A 19,086-nucleotide genomic window follows, 5' to 3' on the forward strand; every position below is an offset into this window, starting at 1 on the left:
AAACTGCCCATTCAGCTGTTTAGGCCAGATCATTTATTGGCCAAACCGGTGTTTGGAGTTTCCCAGCCCCGCCTCCTTTGCCAGCCGCCCACTCAGAAGGCAGAGCAAGGAAGCCAGGGCGCTGCTTCTGAGTGGGTGTGCACAAGAGGAGGCGGGGCTTTGAAGCACCTGTTCAGCCAATAAACGAACCAGCACGAACCGCCAAAGTGCCGGTTCATGCCCATCTCCATTGACCGCTCGTGCAAGACCATCTCTGCTGTAGATACGAGTTTCGTAGATTTTCCTCTTGAACATACCTTGTCATCTTGCAATATGTGGCAAAACTACACCGTGTTCACCGGAGAAGCCAGGAGAAGAGAAAGGTGTCACATCCAAAGCCAAGGAGGCCTATACGGATTTAAAACTGAAAGCAGAGACCATTTTTAGATGTATGGATTTGAAGATTGGTGACTTCATCCTTTCTTCTCCTGCGGTTGATGACCTCATCCGCACTTCCCTTCCCAGGCAAATCACAATCTGCTCCTGATTACTTTTTTTTCCCAGGGTGGGGGCAGCGGAAAAGGGCTGCTGGTTAGTCTCTAACTTTCTGTATTAAAGAAAGCTTCCTTGGAAAACTGCCTTCTAAGGAGCCCCGGCTGGCTCTTTTTCGGAGGGTTTAGATTAAATGTAGTACTGGATTTCTTAGACCAGCTCCTACGGGGGGAGGGATGTTCCTAATATTTATTGCATGTTTAACTCATTTTTCTTTTGAGCTGGGGTACTACTGCTTTATCTTTATATTAAGCTTTCGAGGTGGGTCAGGCTGACATTGATACTACCAAACCATCCTGCACACACCTGGTTTTGTTTGAGTTTAGAAGCTAAGCCAAGTCGGGATTAGCTAATAGTTGGATGGAGGGCCACCTAGGAAGGCACCCCTGAAACATTGGAGGGCTGCAGCTAGTCCAAACTGACCACACCAGGTCTAGATAGACACCATAGGTCTGGTTCAGTATAAGCTTCCTCTGTTCTCCAAGGCCGTGGAGTGCTTTCTTGACCTCCTCACCTGACTCTGATGTTTTGCCCTCTGAGCTTTACGTGGAAGTAGGGGAGTGCCCTTACCCCCTTTGCTTTATCATCCCTAGAGGAGGTCTTTGTCTCGGTTCCACCACCACCTTTACAGGTCCATTTGGTGGGGACACAAGAGATGGCCTTCTCTGTGGCTGCTCCCAGACTCTGGAACTCCCTCCCATAAGAGGCCAGACTGGCCCCATCTTTGCTGTCCTTTGCTCATATACTCCAAATCCACCTGTGCTACCCAAGCCAATGGGAGCCTTGGTCAAGTCTAGCCATCCTGCTCATAAAGTGATGATTCCTCATAAACCCAACACCGCTTGCAGCTGATTTGATTCCAGATTTATGGATATACATTAATTTTCCACCACCCCCTGGGAAAACGATCAGACCAAGGAGAATTGAAGGACATACCCGGAGGCTTTTGGAGGTCCTCGGCGTATTATCCTCTTACACCGGGATGCCTTCCCATAAATGTAGAGAGATTAGAATTATAAAAGGCCCAGTTGGTAGAAAGCGATTAATTCGTGATTGATTCTGTCTGGATCTCCTTCAGAGGACTGGGAGTCTTCAAAAGGGTTGGCCTTTTCAGAGGCAGATGATGTCTTTAGGAAGGGACAGCCTTGTTTATAGGGTCAGCTGAAATACACCAGTTAGAAGATCCAGCTCTCTTAATACAGTTGCTCAAACCATGAAGTTAGCTTGACAAATGGGGTATGATATTTGCCTCCCCTTTGCAGTGATCAGAGGTATATCACACCTGTCAAGCAGAAAGCTTGATTTCTGTCCCTTTGCATCATGTTCTCTGTGATAAGGTCTGTTAACTCACATGCCAGTTTTGATACCAATAGGAAGTTATCTCAACCATGCAAGGGAATATAATGCAGTATGGTCTTTCATTTCTTCCAGCTGTTTCATGTCGGATCTTCCTTTGGATTATCCTGACACTCCAATGTCATAGTTACAAAGGGGAACTGCATTGTAACTTGTGAACTGCAGTCCTTGAAACGTATGATACAAAAGTCAAAAGTCATGTTTTTGTTATGTCTCGGGAACACATAAAGTTGCTCTACACCAAGGCAGATCTCTGATCCATCTAGCTAGTGACAATCAGTAGCTCTGTATTCTTCACTCTCTTGAATTCCAAGGGGACTGTCATCCCTCTAAGGCAGTGGTGTCCAACCTTGGCCCTCCAGATGTTCTTGGACTTCAACTCCCAGAAATCCGGGCCAATAGAGGTGGTGGTGAAGGCTTCTGGGAGCTGTAGTCTAAGAACATCTGGAGGGCCAAGGTTGGACACCACTGCTCTAAGGCAATGGTTTCCAACCTTGGGTCCCCAGATGTTCATGGATTAAAACACCAAAAGCGGTGCTAGCAAGGATTTCTGGGAGTTGTAGTTCAAGAACATCTGGAGACCTAAGGTTGAGATCTACTGTGAGCAAAGGCAGACAATGAGTTGATTCTTTTTGACTCCGAATCCATGCCTTGCGAGGCAGGAATTTCACAGTGAAGTAGTAAACTCAGAGAAGCTGATATGAGGCCCCCAAGAACTACACACCCAACATTAGACAGGATGTGAAAGTCTACATCTGGTGGAGAGATACTCTGTTTTCTGTGCTGTAGTTCCCAAGCTTGGGTAACCCAGGAGTTCTCGGACTGCAGCTCCCAGGCCAGTACAGCTTCTGGGAGTAGCAGTCTAAGAACACCAGGGCTACTCAAGGTTAAAAATTGCTGATTTAAGCTCAATGGGATGGCACAGATCAAGGAGAGGTAGATGGTTCAACATTTTCTTTCTCTTCCTCATTTCTAAACTTGCGCATGTAGGAAAACAACGTGAAAGGCATCTAGAGAGAGTCTGATGGGTGGCTTAGGAGTCCATGTCAGGTTTCAACCACAAATCTTGCCAATAAATTAGTGTATATCCAATAATTAGGTTATTCTTCTGCATCCAAACTTTGTCCAACTAGATCAACGGCATTGGGCCACTTTTTCTTCCTCCGTACCAGCTCCTTAACCATAACATGAGACTTTCTTTATGTGCGAGAGGAATGAAACTTTGGTTTGACAGAATAGCTGTACAGCTACAGGAAGAGAGGGAAAAAGTATTAGGGATTTGCCTGCTCTAGTTGATTAAGGATGCAAATGTGTGGATCCAAAACCTGATTACTGAAACAGGGATTGCTATTTTCTGTGCGGGAACAGGGTTAGCACCGCAAGCAGAATTTTAAATTTGACCCATTTTGCACCCACTTAAGCATATGGTCTAAAACCTGCCATCATCTGTTATATCAAGCTCCCCCTTCACCTGGGAGTTGTGTGTTGTAGTCCAGCTCATCTGGAGGATACCATCCATCCATCCATCCATCCATCCATCCATCCATCCATCCATCCATCCATCCATCCATCCATCTCTCTATGAGAACAAGAGATAAATGTTCAAAATGTCTAAAGATCTTGTGCCAAGATTGAATTTGTGTTTTCGCCTCCACTATTTAAAAAGATGCAATAAATTGGTTCTCGCTTGCGCGTTCCTCTTCCCTCCGATATGCCATATTGCAGTTCAGAGGATTCCTTGCACAGTCAAAAAGCAAACAATTACCTGCCTTTTAAGCCTCCTTTTAAGCAGAAAGAACAGTTAATCATGGCAGTCAAATTATATTGCAAGTTGCAACAAAAGGGGCGTTTTCATCTGAAGTGTTTTCTAGTCATTTAGACAAAAGGAGGTTACAGGGAAGCATTTACCTGCAAAAAAACAACTGCTTTCCCCCCCTTCCAATTAATTCAACCTCAAATACCTTTCTGTTCCTCCTTTTCATAAGTTGTACTGCTAGGGAGCCTCCGTGAGAAAGCTGCTCAACTGATTTTTCTCAAGGGTGGCTTTCTGGAAAAGGACAAAATTCCAAGAAAGGCTGAGTGAGAGGTGTTCATCTATTGTTTCTCTGTTATCTGCAATTGAGATGTTACTGCTCTTGCCAATATATCCCACAGAGACACCTTCTTTTCCTGACTGGTTGCTTACACCTTCTCCTGACCCTTCAACAAGGACTGCTTTCTTGGGCCAGTTCAGCTTGTCCCGATAAACTGCCCCCCCGGCTGACCAGTACAAGAGGGGCATGCTTTGCACACTAGCAAATACTGGCAGTTACTACTTACTGGTGCAGCATATTTGAAAGCCATTTTCCCTGGGATCTGATCTGCCTACAGGAAGATGCAGCTGGTAAGGCTGAACCTAAACATAAGGTTTTAATGCACGACCACGACCGTTATCTTATAACTGTAGAACTCAAAGGGCCCAGTGGGGGAATTGAACTCCCAACGTCTGGCTCCGCAGCCAGAGACCTTAACCATTGAGCTGTCCAGCAGTTCATGAACGATCATCATCAGAACTGCAGGGCTGGAAGGACCCTATGGATCATGGAGTCTAGCCCCAGCCAAGGAGGCCCAGTTGAAGTTTGTCCTTCAAACATATCTTGTGGCAGTGTGTTCCAAAGACCAACTCGTGCCCTGTGTAAGTGTGTGCATCCTGCTTTCTGATGTATATTCTCAGCAATAATAGTGTCATATGAATTTCATTTCATGCAGTATACAGTGTATGCCAAATAGCAAACAACCACATCTGGATCCTGGTGTACAAATAATTTTCAGTACACTTGTAGGGTGTAGGCCTGATAGCTGGACTAAGAGATTAATTGTTCTGTGCCATCAAGCTGGTAGTTTACAGCGACCCTAATCACATTTTCAAAGTAAGTGTTTTTACCAATCCTGCTGTCCTTCAGTGAGTTTCCATGACAAGAGCCAGGGAATTGAACCCAGGTCTCCTGAGTCTTGTGTATATTTCCTTGTCCTTAGAAACCTAGGACAAGAGACAGGAATTATGATTCATTAAACTACAACTCCCAGATCCTCCAGTCAGTGTGCAAGCTTCTGGGAGCTGAAGTCCTAGTTAAAAAAAAAAAAAATCTCCCCCCTCTTGGCTGGGGTGTACAAATTCCGCTGCTTGCGGGGGGGGGGGCTTTGACATTTTGCAAGGCCTGTGGGACTTGATTTATTTTGCTTTTTGAGTCCCTGAACATCTTGAGCAAGAAGGAATCAACTCTGATCTTTCAGCTGCTGGGATTCTTAACACTCCCCCATCTGTTGACCTCAAAAGTTGCGATGGTTCAACAACAGAGACAAGACAGACAACAACAACCAAACTCAGCCCAACCCTCTGATCTACACTACATAACTGTTACAATTTGTTATTGTTCTACCTTGTGAGATTCCTGTCTTGAGTTCTGATACGTCGACATGTTAAAACAAATATAAACACACATACACATTTTAAAATGGTAGTCATAACCTAGTATGTACTAGTGTGGCACTGGAGACACACCTATAAACATCCCAAATTGTTTAAAAACTAGGTTTATCCAGGTCCACCCTTGAACTCCTCCCACTTTTTAAATAAGGTGTCCTAGAATTTTCCTAAGCAATTTCCTTAAAAAAATCTGAATTTTCTTTTAACACGCTGCTTTGCAAGTGTGGGATGATGATGATGATTACAACTAAACACATTCATAAAACATAACATAAAATTAACATTCTATTCACACAAATTACGTACCAAAAAAAGCATAATACAATCCTTAGTGCTTTTACCCTGGGGACCATTATATATTTTGCTTAATTTTTTTTACTGCTTATACTTCATCATTTAACTGTCTCCAATCCCTTCCAGAAATACTTTTTTAAATCTTGGCTTGGTTTTCCCTCCTTTTCCCCTTTACTCAATCCAGCATTCATAAATTCACCCCATATCTCGTTAAATCTATTTGTCTTCAACTCTCCTTCCCCCCCCCTCCTTTAACTTAATTTCCCAAGTCAATGTATATCATGAATTGCGACATTCCACATTTCCTTAGGCCCTTCATGCAACTGGGAAAACCCCCGCTGGGCTTCCAGTTTTTTTGCATGTTTTTTTTTTTTTTTTTTTTTTTTGCACCGTGCAAAAGATATTGTGATTTGGAAAGGGCCATTTGCGAAGGATGCCCAGGGTCCCTTGGCTTCGCTGGGAAGGAATCCAGATCCTTGGCATGCCAGTCCATTTTTTGCAAGCGGCTGCATCTGCTTTCCCTCTTTCTCTCTCTCTCCCGATTCCTCCTGGATGCTGATGGCAGGGCACTATTTCGGTGGCCAGTCTGGGTGGAAGAACACCGCGAGGTGCCGCGCCCCTCCTCCCCCCTCCCCTCCCCAACCCACCCCACCGAAGCCAATCCAGGGCAGCGCAGGGATCTCTGGTGGTGCCTGCGTGTGCTGAGGCTGGGACTGTCACTCATTCTCTGATCAGCTCCTGAAAGCAGCGAGAGGGAAGCCGCTGGACCAATTAATATATAGAGAGAGATATATTTAAAATAAAAAAATCATCATCATTGCAAAAAAAAAAAAAAAGCCCACATCGTTCTAGGAATCTTTGGACCACCCCCCACCTTTTTTTCCCTGTTCCTTGAGTGTCTTCCCCTTCTCGACCCTCCCTCCCTATTTTTTTTTTGCCTTTTTTTTTTTGCACCTGAATTTCTTGCCTTTCGATCCGCTCAGCTCCTCGCGGGAAAGGAAAAAAAAACAATAATCTGTCCGTGCAAGGAAAAACTTCCTCGCCCGCCGAAAGAGAGAGAGAGAGAGAGATGACAGCCATGCTTCGGAGCCGGGAGCTCCTCGGGACCCTCCTTTTCCTTGGGACCGCAGGTAAGACGGGTTGGCGTTGCGTTGCGATGCAAAAAAATGAAAGAAAAATGAGAGAGAACGGCTTATTAGAGGATGATGAGCGTTTGCAACAGAGGCGGGTGATGGAAGCAGCCCTCTCCAGACTTTGTGGCTGTTTTTCCAGATTTCAGGGTCTCCTCCCCAAACGCCAACCTTGGGGTGTGCGTGTGGGGGGGACGTGTGTGTGTGTTTGTGTGTGCGTGTGTGTGTCCGCCTTGTGTTCCGGCTGCTGGGTCTCGGGTTGGTTGCGTTGCTCTCCCCACGCGTGGCATTTGTGAACCTGAACATCTCGGAGAGCAGCCTGCCTCTCTCTCTTTTTTTCGGGGGGGGCAGCTTTTTAGTGATACGGATGATGCCTTGGCTTCCTTCTACCTCCTGGAGTTTTTTTTTTCTTTTTTCTTTTCGCCCCTCCTGTTTGCAGAAGGAAAAAAATGATTTCGTCTTTAGAAGCAACGAAAGCATTTTGGTGGTGGGCTTTATATATATATATATATTTGGAGGGCTCGCTGGTGCCAAGAGAGATCTCACGGTGGGGGTTGGATCCGGGAGGTGCTGTTTCCCTGAACCTCCACAGGACCCCCTCCTTTGGACCCTCCCCCGCCCACAACGCGCCCCCCCCGCCCCAAAGCTGGCTGGGGTTGAACTGATGCATCTTCCTTGCAAACAATGGGATTGGGGGGGGGGAGAGAGAGAGATACACACATACACGGAGATGATACATTTCTGTAGAAACAAATAATAAATTGATTTATTTTTTCCTGGCAGAGGGTTGTTCGGTTTGCAAAGCTAGGTTCGGTGGGAGCGCAAAAAGGGAATCTGGCCGCTTCATGCCGGGCGGCGTCGGCGGCGTGGGGAGGGTGGACACGGGAGGGCGTCGGTGGTTTGGGGTCTGGGAGGAGGAGGGGGTCTCCTTTGGAAATTTGGCTTTTGTGGGTTTTTGTTTGTTTGTCTGGTTTTTTTTTGGGGGGGGGGGGTCCTGGCGTGCTCATCATCTCTCTTCCTCCCCCCTCCCTCCCCCAGGGCTGCTTGTCCTGTTTCTTGCCCACATTGTCCTCATTCAAACGAGCCTGCGAAATTGAGGGATTGGTTGCAAGGGGCTGTGGGGGGTGTTGGTGGTGATGGTGGTCCGGAGAGCTTGGCATTTGACAGGAGAAAGTGGAAGGGGTGGTGGGGATGGTGGGGGGAGAGAGAGAGGGGGGAGTGGGTGGGTGGGAGAGGGCGTGGACCAAGGGCATGTGGGGCGGGGGGGGGAGAGAGAGAGAGAGGAAAGGGTGTCTTGGGCATCTTTGCTGACCCCGGTTTCTGGCGGGGGTGGGGCAACAGATCCTGTCCTCTCCTTTGTGTCACACACACACACACAGACCCCCCCCCCGTCATGCCGAGGCTTCTGTCTATGCCAATTGCAGACAATGGAGAAAGGGGGAAAGGGGCGGGGGGCGGGAGGCAACGGAGGGATCTGGTGCATGCGATGTGTTCAGAGGGCCGCCTTCTCATCAGCTGCGTGGGGCGGGGGGGGACGTGCTGCCGGACCTCGGACCCCCCCCCAGTTTGTTTATTTCTCCCATCGGTTGCTAGCGTTGCAACCGATGCTCTTTCCTTTCTTTCCTTTCTGTTTTTCTTTTTTTGAAAAATGCAATCCAGCCTTTCATCGATGCTTTTTGCAGCTGGCCGCGGTGCGCCCGCCGTTTCGCGGCGATGGGGCTGCTGGCGATGCACGAGCAAAATGGGTCACCTCTGCCGAAAGAGAGGGAGAGGGAGGGAGAAGCCCTGTGCAAAATCGGACGGGGGGTCGGTGGGTGAACGTTGGGCGATCTCCTCTTGCGACGGGGAGAGGGGGAGGGCAGGTGGGGCCGGATCCAAGCCGTGCGCGTCCAGGCGCGCCCCCCCCACGCGCGCGCCCGGCGGTGCAACGAGTAAATTGGGAAACGCGGCTCGGGGAGGGCGATGCTGGCGAAACAGAAAGGAGGATTAAAATCTGGGCGCTGGAGGAGGAGGAGAAGGAAGACAGAAAAAAAAATCGGTGCAAAACACATGCACAGAGAGAGAGGGGGGAGGAGGAGGAGGAGAAAGGGAAAAAACGGTGCAAACACACACGCGCGCACACACACACAAGGAGGGAGTGCCCCCCTCCCGGGAGCTTGCTGGTGCGTGCCTGGGGTGTGCATTGCAAAGGGACGGAGGGCGCGCCCCCGTTTCAGGCCGCCGCTGCTGTTAGAAGAGCTTAAGAGCTGGAGGCAAGCGCCCGCGCTCGCGCCCGCCCGCCGGTCCCCGGGCAGAAGGGAGGGAAAAGTGTGTGTGTGCGCGCGCTCGCTCTCGCGCGCGCCTGAGGAGCGCCGGCGATGTGATGGTGGCGGGGGGGGGGGGAGGCGTTGTTGTTGTGGATGGAGGCTCCGACCAATCAGGGCGCGGGAGAGACCGCGCGGGAAATGCCGTTAGGGGTGGGTTGGGCTGCCAACGTTCGGAGCCGGCGGGGCGCGCGCCCCCCCCTTCCCTCCCCTCCCGTCCCCTCAGCTTGGGCGCGCGTCTGTCAGTGCCAGCCATTGCCTTCCCCACCCACCCCCATGGCTTATATGGGGACCCTCAGTCCAAGCAGGGGGTCTCTCTCCCCCCCTCCCAAATGTCTCTCTCAAACACACATCTCTGCACAGTGAGGCAAAGCCCTGGACCAGCCACCTCAGGCTGTGGCGGTGCCCCCTCAGGACAACTGGGTCTCCTTCTTCTCCCCACACACGGGGGGGGGGGGCTGCCCTGCCCTGCCTTTCCCCACAGGAACTGGCATTTGGAGAGAGACCTCACCCCCACCACGGGAGGGGGATGGGCAGAGCAGAAGGTGCCACACAAGACACCCCTGAGTCCCACACCCATGCTTCCCTCCCCTCAAAGGCTTCTTCTCCTGGCCAGATGTGAGGCACCTCTGGCGTTTGTGGTGATTCCACCAAAAGTTGCGTGGAAATGTTGCAAAAGACACGGCAGAGGCATGTTTTCCAGCTCTGTGGCCACGCCTGGGGGGGAAACATGACACAGCCTCCGTTGCAGAGAAGGCGGCGCACACGAATTTTAAAATAATTGCCAGGACCCAGTGGGTAACCTTGCACATAGCATCCTCACACGCTGCCACAACTTACCCAAAATAATGAGAAGTCGAGGCTTTGCTCTAGCAAACTGGACCCGCTGCTTTTGGTCTCGTCTTCTTGCACCCACTTGTCATGGGGACTTTGCCCCAGCTGTGTACTATGTCAGCACCCCTAAAGGCACCGAAATACAGTAGGTACTGTACTTTGCAGGGATTCCTCTGTGCAACCTTATCGTCCATGAACGTTGCAGCGGGAAGTCCATACAGTTGTGAAAAGACCTTATAACTAGACTTCGCTGCAACAACTGAGCCTGTTTTGCAAGCTTATGCTGTGCACGTTACCCCATTCTTTTCTATTTTCTGTGAATTGGTCTGAGAAAAACTGCTCCGTCTATTTCTGTATTCATCACCATGGACATAGATTTCCACTTTACCCAGAAGCATGCAAGAAATATGTAGGGGGGAAATTTTGTGTTTTTTTCATTGACATGGTGACTTGAGCTGTGGATAATGATGAATCCGCCTCCTTTACTTTCAATGGCACTGGTCTTAAATCTTCTCCTGCACAGTTTTTTTTTTTTTGTGCCATGAAGAAATGTGTAAATATTGGAGGGAAATGCAAAAGACAAATTTTGTTTAAATTTTGCTTATATGCCCAAGCCTAATTCACAGCTGTTGCCAGTTGTGCTGTACTGGCTTACTCTATAGCTGTTAAATATGAGCAGTGTCTGAAGAAAGAAGTAGGACTTCAAATTTAGGGTCACACTCTGGAGGTAAGTCGGTTTAACCAGATGATCTGTCAGTTTCACTTTCTCTGAGAGTCACATTTCTGAAGTTCTTCATATACTGTACAGTTTCAGCTGAAATCTGCAAATGTTGGTCAATTTCTACCAAACAACAACCCAAATGGAGTTCCTGTCCATTCTAGCCCTAAACAGCAGAATGATTATTTCTTATAAGATCACTTATTCTCAATTACCCCATGATATCCCTAGGAAATTTCGATTGGAAATTATTTTTTCTGCATTGTACAGTCCAGTTGATCTCAAGGCTCAAACTATGTAGGCCATCATGAAGCTTAATGATGGGGGAAATTTGGTTTTTAGCTTCTATGGACATTCTATTGGTCCTTTCCCAAGCTACAACAGTATTTTAATTGGAGCTCTGAATTGTGTTGACCCATATTGGCGGGGCACCACACTTAATCAGTACGGCCAAGAAAATGTGTCGCACACTTGGTAATCCATCCCTATTGGGATTTCACTTAACTTTTCTAAACACTGGCGTAAGCAAAACAAACCAACCCACCAACCCAGTGTTACTTAATTGCTTTTACCAGCTTAGCAACACTGACACAAACTACTGTTATATAAATGTTTCTGAAAACTCATTAAAATTTTGTCACCCTCATCTTTGAAGGACCACATCTAACCACATCCAGTCAGCTTCATTTCGATGAGGCTTCACGCCCTTAGTGTTGTGAGCTGTTTGGAAAAGTCCCAGCTGCCCATCCATAAGGATACTGTTGCAAATTCAAAAACATTCAGTCCAAATTGTAGTTGTTTGGCATACTTGGAATGCTTTGCACAAGAGGTAAGGATACACCAAGCTGTTTGTTGTCCTAACATTCTGTTACTGTCTGAAATTAGTATTTTGTCCCTGTAGTTGTTCTTTCTGTGCAGGCACTCAGATGACTATGCAGTCTTCCCATGGAAAACCACATCTCAATGCTTGTCCCATTGTCCTGTCTTAACATACTCTTTTCCAAAAGAAATGTAGGTCTTTAGCCATTTTGTAGGTTGAAAGAGAATTTGGCTGGAGTACAGTGGCTTGAAAACCCTGAAGTGCTATTCTTTCATTTATTTTATTTACACCCCGCCTTTATCCCAGGAAAGGGACCCAAGATAGGTTACAAAATATTTAAAAGCCATGTTAAGAGAAATGTTTACACAAAAAGGATATTATGAGTCAAGCTCTGAGTGGTTACAAAAAGCTTGCACACTTTGCTGGTATTAGAGATTATCACAAATTGGAGATTAGGTTGAATCTACAAGGATACAGTGATCCATTTTTGCAATCCAGTTTTCACTTCCATGTTTCAAGATGGGCTAAGAAAATAAAATATAACAACCCTGTTATATATCTATTGTAGGCTGTTAAAACTCTACAGCAGATCAGAAGTAGGTTGCAACACCCTTCCGCTCCACTCTATTGTTCATATTTCAGGTCAAAGGTGGGACTGAAGTTGGTTTAGATTCCCAGTCAAATATTCTGTGGTCATATCAGGTTGCAGCAAAGGGCGCTGTGTACTTAACTTCTTCCATCAAACCTTCTCCCAAGCCAGATGAGGCAGTCAGTTGCAAGCAAAAATCTCATGCTCCATTGACTGGTTGTACTGTCAAATCCTAAAAATGAAATAAGCAATTGTTAGATGAAGTTAGGTATAGGTTAGATCTATTAGTTTTTTCAATCCCTCTTCCCAACCATTGGCTCAGGTGCCCCTCGCCCCACAACAGGGCTATGTAGAAATGTGTTGTTTGTTTGTTTCATTCATATACTGTTCATCCCATGGCAAGCCACTGCTCTGGGTGATTTACAAGGTTAGATTTTGTTGAAAGTCATCACTTACGTACTTACTAAAATCCATGTACAGTTAGAAATGGCAGTTAAAAGTCACTAGCCAAATAAACTGTCTCTCCACCCCAAACTGTCCACCTTACTTTAGTGATAAATGAATTTCTCTGTCTGTAGTCCTGCTCAGGTTTTCTTTGTTGCTCATGCAACAGAGGTAGAGGGAGGACAAGTGTGTTAGTTCCACCCCATCCCCCTTCACAAATGGGAGCATGGCTATCTGCTTTGGGCACAGTGTTTTACTCGTGGATGGTCCGTATACATTTTAGAACCTGGACTTTTGAGAATTCTAAATTGGGCGAGGAAGCTGTAGAAATAGACTGGGCATTCCACTGCAGCTCCCTGACCTTCAACTTATGGAAAGCTATGAGAGTGAAAAAGAATGGATTGAGTTATGCTTGTCTCTGCTTTCCTTTGTGCTAGTGGAATAAAGCAAGGGAATTTGATGCCTGAATAGGCTTTGTGTTATTTTGGGTGCAGTCCTCTGCACAGTTGCCTGTCAGTAATAAACACAAACCCTATTTGTGCCTTGTCATCTCTTGTTGGTTACCTTTGCTTGAGTGTGGGGGCAGAGACAAGCTGGTTTGTCCAACCCAGCTTTCACTGGCTTTCTAATCCATTGCTAGCTTACTTATCTTCCATGTGTAAGAAAGTGAACTTCTGAAACAGGGAGAAAACTCACAGGATTTAGAGCCCTAGATGATTAGGTTTCTAAGCTGTGTGTAGTGAGTAATCATGTCTCCCCGCTGCAGTTGTTTATGTTTCCAACATACAGAATGTTGGGTCTCAGTGATGAGATATAAGGGTGGAGCAAACATGCGTTCATTCTGCCCCTCTTTCCATGAAATTCATAGTACTGGAGAGGGTTGTTTTAAAATGTAGTGTAAGTACCAACCCCCACACAGGCTTTGGCTGCATGTTCTGATTTATCACCAAAGTCAGCAGTTCCCAAATTTTTTTGCATCCTGCCCTTTTTGATGTTTGAGAAACCTTTCTGCTTATCCACCTCTCCTATACCATTGCACAATCTCCTGTTAACAAAACATCCAGTCCATAATCTCAAACTAAAAATAAACACAGAACCTTGAAAAAATATTTTTAAAATAAGCATGTTTCTTGTCAGAAACAAAAGGAATTGAATGTGAAGGACGATGACAGTCACCCAGCCCTGCACCCCTCATGGAATTTCGTCATACCCTTCTGAGGGAGCATGTCCTGGTTGGGAAACAGTGACCTAACCTGGGACCCAGGTATCTGAGCAAAATCTCCCTACCACATGCTTCTGTTGTGATACTAAATGCCGTATCAGCCTTTTTGAGTGGTTTCAGCACTCATAGAATGGATCCTTCATTATCTGAACTATACTTCTGGGTAGATAAGAATTCTTTATATAGCTATATGTAGCAACTTCACTAGCAATCATCATCATCATCCAGGTTTGTTGGAAACCTGTACCACTCACATGCAAGAGTTGTTTCTGCCAGCATATAATAGGCAAAAACTGATCTGTTGTGGTGTTGATCCCACCTGCTCAGAGAATAAGTGGACAGCTTCAATGTGCCAGACCTAACTCATCTTGGAGTAGGGATAAGGAAAAGAAAGAAAAAAGATATTTCTTCAGTAGCTTAAACGAAGACAGGAACAAGAGGGGTTCATGAAGAAACCTTCAACAGAAGACCCCTGTTTTGGTTGTGATCCCCTGGTGGGTAGGGACAAAGGCTTAGTCTGCTCTCCCACATAACATCTTTCAAAATCACCTCTTTTGTTTTCTCTGTCCACGGACATGATGTCCTAATTTTCTTTTCAGATTAAAACAACATTCGCTTTATAGTGCATGTCTTAATTTATAGATACAGCAGATGGTTCGTCCTCTTGAATGCTCATGGTTAGAATTATAGCATTTCTTAGATAATAGAGTTTTTTTGTACGCAATCCTTGGACGTATTGACATGAATACTTGAGGATCTTGGTCTTGACTGCTTGATTTTTTCTTTTCTTTTTTTAAAAAAAGAATGGCATTTAATTTAATGTTAATTTAATGAATACCAGTGTTTAAGCCTTTTAAGCTCTGTGGCTGTGTTCCAGGTTGCAAAGTGCCTTCACGAACTTTTGGCTGACCTCTTAATATATATTTTACAGATTTCACATTTTATGCCATGGGGAGAAAATAAAGATTGGCTTCTGACTTTTAAAAGAAGATAAAGTCTACGTATATATTTCCAGCTCATGGATTTGCATGAGTTGATTAGCAAAAGACTAGAAACAATTGATGGAGGTGGAGGGAGCAAGAGGAGAATCTGACTGCACCTGCTACAGTCAGTCTGGGGAAACAACAAAAAACACATTTTATTTCTTTATTTAAAGAGAATGCCAGCCCTTGTTTTATTGATCACTGCAGACATCTGAAGTTTTTTTCTCTTCCCTCCCTTCTGTTTTATTGGAGTGCTTGTATCTTTTGAAGTATTGTTTTGTTCCAGAGAAGAGCATTTTTATAGTGCATTGAAGCATGAATGGCACAACACTGGTCTAAACTGTGTTCCCTTGGGGCAAATGTTACAAAACCATTGAGGTTTGTACACATATGTGAAACTGGAGAAGACTCAGGTATCTGTTAATCTAGGCTTCTGTTTCTGAAATCATTGAGTTCAGATTTTTAAATGTTTCTATATGAGACTGGTACCTAAGAATTCAATACTAGTAGCTAAAGTCTTTTTTAAAAACCAACTCTAGTATAATCTGTCTGGGGAGTGCATTCTTGATCGTATCTACAATAAACAAGCTACCTACCAGATTATCACTAAGAGCTAGCGTGTACCTCTTCTGGTAATTCTCATATTTTATGGAGGGTGTGGATGAAATAGGGACACAGAAGCAGTACTGTATTCTCTTTCTTGCCTCTTCCAAGCTATGGTGATTAGTGTTGGGCAAGAATCATGCCTGCAGATGCTATATTTCATTGCTTTTGTTCATCTCTTCAGTTTATATTAGCTCTCCTCAACCTGGAACCCTCCCAATATGTTGGTTTACAGCCCCCATCATCCCTCAGTTACTATCACTGGTAGTCTTGCTGGCTGCAAGATGACGATAGTTGTAGGTCAGCCCATTTGGAGGGTCCCATGTTAGAGAAAAATTACTTGTGTAGATGCATTGGATTCAGTGTTATGATACATGTACAGAATAATCTTTCTTTGCCTTGGTGGATTATGGACTATACGCATCTATTTATATTCTGCTACAGACATTTCTTGAATGGCCTTTGAGAGTAAGGCATGTATTTTCCTGATTTCCCAATTATGAAATCAAGAATAATTGAGTACAGTAGTTATAAGTTACACTGCAGGACTCTTAGAATAAATGAGATGATGATTATGAAGAACTTTGACTATCTGTATTTTTATGCATTAACCCTCCTTGGTATGGTCATTGTAGGTTTTTTAGGCTGTTTGGCAGTGTTCTGGAGGTGTTTCTTCCTAACATTTCCCCAGTCTCTGTGGTGAGCATCTTCAGAAGACAGGAGTTAGAACTCTGTCTGTGTATCCTTGGTATCTCTGGCATGGAAGCATTAAAGTAAAACTTTCTTCAAGCTAGTGGTTTTGAAACACTTTCCCCATCTCTATTTTTATGTACAAATTAATTGTTGTTATTATGACCATAGCTTATTTGTTGGCCTGAAAAATTAGTATTAATGCTCAGGAATGTAAGCACTTTGCAAAACATGGTATAAGGTTCCTTCATTGCTACCATTCTTAGTCCGAGACTTTTTCTGATTTCTTGCCTGCATTTGGATTGACGTTTGGACCAATGTATATGTAGTTTCCAACTGTTTCAATTTCTTCATTGTCAGTGCTAAAATTGTGCATTTCTTCTGTAGCCATAATTTTTGTCTTTGTAACATTTAGCTGTAGTCCTGCTTTGACACTTCTTTAACTTATCCTAACAGTCATTTCAAGTCATTGCTGCTTCCTGCCAGTAAGATGATGTCATCTGCATATCTTAAATTATTGATGTTTTTTCCACCAATTTTCACTTCTCTTTCATCTGAATCTAGGCTGGCTTTCTGTATGATATGTTCTGCATACAAATAATGGAACAAAATGCACCCTTGTATTTCCTTTGAATGGAATGAGGTTTCGTAGCGTATTGATACAAATGTAGGGTAGACACAGGAATTTAGATAATGAAAACTTGGCCAACTTTATTTTCGACTTTTTGACCAGGCGTCATACATGGCATTCAGATATTAAAATGCCATCTTCTCCTTACCTATCCCATAGTAAAAAATTGGGGGAGAAAATTAAGACAACATTGCTATGAAGGGGAGGGGAGAGGAAAGATAGCACACAATGTAAGCACTGTTTTGGGTTAGCCTGGGTCCAGCTTTCTAGATAACTGTGTCTCTTGGTTATGCATTCAGTCCGTCTTGATCCTCTTATATGCATGTAAAGCTTTCAGTTTGGAAAACAACATCTCCTGTTCATTAGAATTAGAATTATGTAGGTGTTCCTACTGGACTGTGCCTGACAGCTTCGGATGGGTGCCTTCTCCAGACATGCATACAGTATCTTTGAACAACAGAATCATACGAACAACAGAATCATACAAATAAAATTGGAAGATCTGATTTGCCCTGTTTGTGATCCCTTTGTTCAAAAAAGCACAGTGGCAAACCTGAAAGCCAGTGTTGATGTAAAGTGATGTAAATGAGTTGGGGTTAGCGGTGGTGCTATTATGCCCTTCCTGTTTGTACTGTTAGAATCACTGCTTCTCTCTTGCAGCTGCTCATTAGTAGCGTTGCCTTTTGATGTTATCCAAAGTGCCAAATGCACTTTTTCAAATGCTTTTAATATACTGGGTTTATAACTCTGTTACAAAGCCTTTGCTTAGCACTGCGGCTTTAAATACATTTAGCTAAACAGAGTTGCATTTGATTTTCAGTGTATATTGCAGAAGTCAGAATTTGTTTCTAAAGAAATAATAGATTTTTTTAAAAGCCAAGGGAAGTCATTGTAGCTCATGTTTGAAATTTAAGATTTGGATTGTGTGTATAGCAACCTCAGGATCATAAAGGAGGGAATAGTAATGTCAGATTTCAGAATAGACATGGTGTTTGTATGCATTTACAACCTGATCTTTGATTTTTACTGTCATTGTCTTTGATGCCAGATTGATTCTGTAAGATCTGATGGATTTTCTGTTTTCTGGGTAATTCCCAGTTATTTCGTGACTATGAAAAACAGCTTGCTCCTCCAGGATGGTGGTAATTGTTTTGTATAGGATAGGGTTAGAGTCTAGAATTTGCTTCCTCAGGATATGATGGCCAGTGACTTAAGCAGTTTTAAAAGAGATACAGTAGCATAGATGCTCAGTTGGGCCTGCTAGCCCATTTAGAGCTATTTTCTAAACTTAACCCACAACTTAATGATGTTTAAACCTAGGTCAGTTGGTGCCAGTGTAGTGTGTGTGTTGGGAGTGGGAAAGGCTGTCTATTCAAGCAATGCAGGCTTCTTATTGTCTTAGATTGTAAAGAGAAGAAGTTGTGCTAGTTTTTCCTGGAGAAAACAGTTTTCTGATTCTACTCAACTTTGCTTTGATGACTTTGTTTTTTTTCTCTTTCATGTCACTTTGACTTTCCACCTAGTGTAGTACAGGTCTCTTTTACAGGGTGGCTTGATGATAATATTTCTTTACCTACTTTGCCAGGTTCAGTTTTGACCAGATTTGTTAACCTTTGGCTTGGAATAAAACCTGATCCTGAATGAAATTAGAAATTCCAAGGATTCCAGCCTGGCCACAGGACAAATTTCCAATTAAAAAAAAAACACACCTAGATTTCAAAATTTCAAGTTCAGTTCTGATGGATTTTTTTTTTTTAGCCCATGAAAAAGATTCATCTACATTGTGTTTTACCCATCTCTAGACTATTAGGAATTGAATAATATTGGTATATAATGAACTCATTTCAAAACCCACTGATATAAATTTACAGTTTTCATATTAATCTCCAAGAACAGATAGATATAACCCTCTTCCCTAAGTCCATACATTCTGAAAACAGTATTACCTCTTTATTTTCATTTGATGTTTCCCCCTCTGGTCAAGGACTGGATGATAATACTGTATCTTGAAAAATCTAGTACAATTGTTTTTTTTTTTTTAAAGAAGGATTGCAATGTGGCACCTGGCAGAGCTTAGATTTCTTGCTGGTTCCACTCTGGATCTCATGAAGAAATGTGGCAGCTGTAGAGGTCTGTAAACTGCAATGTGAGGAGACAGGGAGCGGGTGGGTGGGATGTCCTGGCTTAATGAGACACTAGCTTGAGCAATCTGAGTAGCAGTGTAAAGAAGAAGTTCCCAGTCCCAAATTCTGCAATGAGTTATTTTCATAGATCATTGCATGACCGTTTGAAGGACCAATTGCATCTTTGGTACTCATTCCTCAGGGCTGTTTGATTTTTAAAGGCTTTTGGGATGGGAGCCAGTTTGCTGACATATGAGCCTTCAAAACACAATTGAAATAAAATCCTTGGAAGGCAGAGCAGCAACTGGCAAGCAGTGATTCTCTTATTAAGTAGCACTTTGAAAATAGA

General features: G+C 44.4%; 1 protein-coding gene across 12 annotated transcripts in view; it reads left to right on the forward strand.

Annotated features, from left to right (window-relative positions):
* Positions 1 to 735: 735 nt before the first annotated feature.
* NCAM1 (neural cell adhesion molecule 1) overlaps positions 736 to 19,086 on the forward strand; it is a 187,202-nt gene continuing 168,851 nt past the window's right edge. For 3 of the 12 annotated variants that reach the window (XM_020793252.3, XM_078379603.1, XM_020793262.3), the window contains exon 1: positions 6,169 to 6,777. In XM_020793252.3, coding sequence (XP_020648911.1) covers positions 6,717 to 6,777 — 61 coding nt within the window. In that variant the 5' untranslated portion in view covers positions 6,169 to 6,716. Of the gene's footprint in view, positions 6,778 to 19,086 lie in introns of all 12 variants that reach the window. The other 9 variants (XM_078379599.1, XM_072979323.2, XM_078379602.1 and 6 more) reach the window with 7 other exon arrangements.

The sequence above is a fragment of the Pogona vitticeps genome, chromosome 8, assembly GCF_051106095.1.
Source record: "Pogona vitticeps strain Pit_001003342236 chromosome 8, PviZW2.1, whole genome shotgun sequence".
NCBI lineage: Eukaryota > Metazoa > Chordata > Lepidosauria > Squamata > Agamidae > Pogona > Pogona vitticeps.